Here is a 3,730-nt window from a genome sequence, read left to right as displayed (position 1 = left end):
CAGACCATTCCACCTGAGTATCCATCCCATGTGCAGTCACCAAAGGTAGACACTGATGTGGATGTCAGGAAGTTCATGCTGACAGGAGCCTGACATAGCTGTCTCCTTAGAGGTCTGCCAGAATCTGACATATTCAAAGGCAGATGCTCACAGCTAACCATTGAACTGATCAAAGGGTTCCCAATGGAGGAGTTAGAGAGAAGGAGCTGAAAGGGTTTGAGGCCCCATGAGGAGAGCAACAATACCAACCAACCAGAGCTCTCAGGGTCTAAGTCACCAGCCTGGGAGCACATAGGGAGGGACCCATGGCTCCAGCTGTATAAGTAGGGGAGGATGGCCTTGTTGGGTATAGGTGGGAGAGGAGATCCTTGGTCCCATGTATGCTAGACACCGAGTGTGGGGGAATTCAAGTGTGCGGATGTGGGAGTGGGGGCACATCCTCATAGAAGCAGGGGGGGATGGGATAGGGGGTTCCTGGGTGGGTGGGTGGGGAAATGGGGTAAGGGGATAACATCTGAAATAAAGTATCTAATAAAAAATTTTAAAAAATAAAATAAAAATACATCAATAATGAGTGAAATAAGTACAGTAATTCTAGTCAAAATATCCTTTTAAAACAGGTATAAATTTGAAAGTAAAGACCTTTACAATAATTAAAAAAAGAAAAGTGGTTGATATGACCACTAACATTTCCGTTAAAAATATAATACCTTTCCCTGTGAATGTGGCCAACTTTTCCAATGCCTTTTCAAGACTTGTACTGAGCATATCACATTTCTGCCTCTGGGTCTCTTACCCTTTTAGCCATCTTCCCTTGACAGACAGGAAGCATTAGGAGACACTTAACTCTTTCAGAATTAGTGTCTATGGGGCAAGTGAGAGAGACCAAGAAGTCTATTTGGAGTCTCATTCCACAGCCAAGACGCTATTCTTAGCCTGATACCAAGAATACTCTCTCCAAGAATGCCTTGGGAAACAAGATGACACCACTGAGGTTCAGATCAAAGGAGCTGAGCATGGACCTTGCCCCTGAAGTTGGCTTTGGTTGGAAGGTCTGAGTCTCCCCCACTATAATTCAGGGCTTATCATCAGGTCTGTGTGTATCTCAAGCTTTGACCAGCCATGTTCTTGGGGATTCCTCGTAATAAGAACCTTGATGTATACTGGACTCTCATTATTTTGGTTGCACAGACCCTGGAGAACAAAAGACCAGAACAGGCAGCCCAGAGTGCTGGCTTTCTCATACTTAAATTTCTAAATGTATCTGTGGCAAAGAAGAATTTATGTATTCTACCAACATGAGCCTCCATAGGGACTCCGACAGCTCTGTATAGACTAGGCATTAAAGCCTTGTTTGCCAAAATTCAAGCTTGAAGTCAATACTAATGATACTCCATGTCTTAATGTATACTGGAAACCTGAGTAGTAAGTTGTCCTGTGACTCAATTACTATGTAAATGTAATGATGCTATCCTTTTCATAATTAAGCAGCTGTAACAATTTTAAGCATCTCATTTAATACTTCAGTGGCTTTACAGAAACAATTTGTTTTGTTGTTATTTGTTACAGATAACAAATGAGAAAGTGCCAAACGTCAACCAAGCTGAGGGAAAGGACCAAACTAAGATAGATGTAAGCACACGCCTACATTACTCTAGTGCTTGGGGATTACATTCCAACACATCACCATTAGCTGGATTTCATGAGAGAACCTTAATTTTGTAATAACCAGTAGTTGAATTATTCCTATTTTGATAATTTGGTATTAGCCATTATAATATCTCTTCTAACTTCACACTATAAACTGTTCTTCAAAGAGCTCTGCCTCTCATGTATGTCAGGGTACTCAGGAGTTGTTAAGAATCCCGTGAGGTACATGTCAGCACTGCTGTCTCCTTTGCAGACAAGCAGGCTCATGTTCAGAGAGATGACCCAATTTGTGTGGAATTACAGAGCTGGAAGTGGTATAACGACTGGACTCCTTGCCTCTCGAGTGCCCCAGGTAGTTACACACTTGCCTCATGCCCACATGCCCAGCACATTACTCACATAGTCGATGGGCTTGAGCGCTCTCACTCTAGCTGATGGGCAGCCACAGGAAGTGAGATCAACATAGAGGCCCTCCTCCAGTACACACTGATGATAGAAACCATCTTCTTGGTAATACAGGAGCCAGCTGTTAAACAAGCAGTAAGAAACTCAAATTGCAATCAGCCCTCAAGGTTGTCCTATCTCCAAGCTACAGAAACTAGGGAACAGAATTCATGGTACTTGGCAGTACTGGTCAAGAAACAGTGACTATTCTTGTTTAGTTTCTGCTTACTATGCTCCGGGCATGAGTCACATACATCATTTCAGTGTGTCCTCAATAACTATTTAAGTTGAAGATATAAGTTCATTTTTACAACCAACATACTAACAATTATAAAAGCTAATATGATTTCCCTAAGATTCACCAGTTAAATGGCAGAGTTAAAATCTGAAATGAAAAGACATCTGCTTTATACTAATGACATTTATAAATTTAATGTCTTCAATTAAAAAACCCTGGGATCAATTTATGGTGGTGAGTAATCAGAGTAAGTTATTTCTGGGAAACGTTTTACTTTAAAGTATACCTGTCACTTTTATATCAGACATCTGGGACAATTTTTCTTTAAATCCTTCATGTTGCATTTCATTCAATACACCACACACGGAAACCCTGGTTAAGGATTCTCTTTCAAAAGGAGGAGCCCAAGGGAATAATAAATTGGCTATTAATAATTTAGTTTGGGTGTGTTTAAATTTTAGCCCTATAGTTTAAGAATGTCAGTACTTTACCTAGACCAGGTTAATTCTGAATTGCCCCAGGAATGAGTGCCCGGTGGCACCACAGTTTACTGTCATTTTTTCCTATGTAATGAAGATTCCATTGCTGACATTTATCAAGGGTTTTTAATGTATTAGGCAAGAAGCAAGGTCCTCTGCTTGCATTGTTTTATTTATAACTGCTTACGAATCCTTTGAAATGTGGCTCAGTGGTAGAGCACTTGCCTAGCATGAATGAGACCCTAGGTCCAATTCCCAGCACAAGGAGGAGAAAACAACCTTTTGAGGAGGGCACTATCATTACTCCTCCTTCATACCTGAGGAGTCTGAGCACCAGGGATGACCCAGCACAAGGAGGAGAAAACAACCTTTTGAGGAGGGCACTATCATTACTCCTCCTTCATACCTGAGGAGTCTAAGCACCAGGGATGACCCGACTTACCTAGTTACAGAGCTGGGAAGGAGGGAAACTGGGCTTATATCCAGGTCTCTCACCCAACCTTGATGCTCAGACAATCTCCATGGCTCTAAAATTGTTTTCAATTAACTAGAGTTTAAACGTATACTTTCATATACGTTTATATATATGCATATAAAGACATATGTGACTAATTTGTCCTTAGACTTCAGTATTAGGAGAGAAAACAAAGATTGCCCTGTAGGGAAATTCCAATGCTTCATTTTACTTGATAAATGAAAATTCATACCGGGCAGTGGTGGCGCACACCTTTAATCCCAGCACTTGGGAGGCAGAGGCAAGTGGATTTCTGAGTTCGAGGCCAGCCTGGTCTACAGAGTGAGTTCCAGGACAGCCAAGGCTATACAGAGAAACCCTGCTACAAAAAAAAAAAGAAAGAAAAAGAAAGAAAGGAAGGAAGGAAGGAAGGAAGGAAGGAAGGAAGGAAGAAAGAAAGAAAGA

The 3,730-nt window shown here is 41.3% G+C and overlaps 1 protein-coding gene across 1 annotated transcript in view; it reads right to left on the bottom strand.

The window, feature by feature from the left end:
• The window catches only part of Crybg3 (crystallin beta-gamma domain containing 3), a 107,456-nt gene that overhangs the window by 25,327 nt on the left and 78,399 nt on the right, over positions 1 to 3,730 (bottom strand). Inside the window, exon 17 of the mRNA XM_028760226.1 lies at positions 2,050 to 2,176. Coding sequence (XP_028616059.1) covers positions 2,050 to 2,176 — 127 coding nt within the window. The remainder of the gene's footprint in view (positions 1 to 2,049; positions 2,177 to 3,730) is intronic.

The sequence above is a fragment of the Grammomys surdaster genome, unplaced genomic scaffold (assembly GCF_004785775.1).
Source record: "Grammomys surdaster isolate TR1022 unplaced genomic scaffold, NIH_TR_1.0 126398, whole genome shotgun sequence".
Taxonomy (NCBI): domain Eukaryota; kingdom Metazoa; phylum Chordata; class Mammalia; order Rodentia; family Muridae; genus Grammomys; species Grammomys surdaster.
The sequence above is the reverse complement of the archived record's forward strand: the minus strand, read 5'-3'. Positions and strand labels throughout refer to the sequence as shown.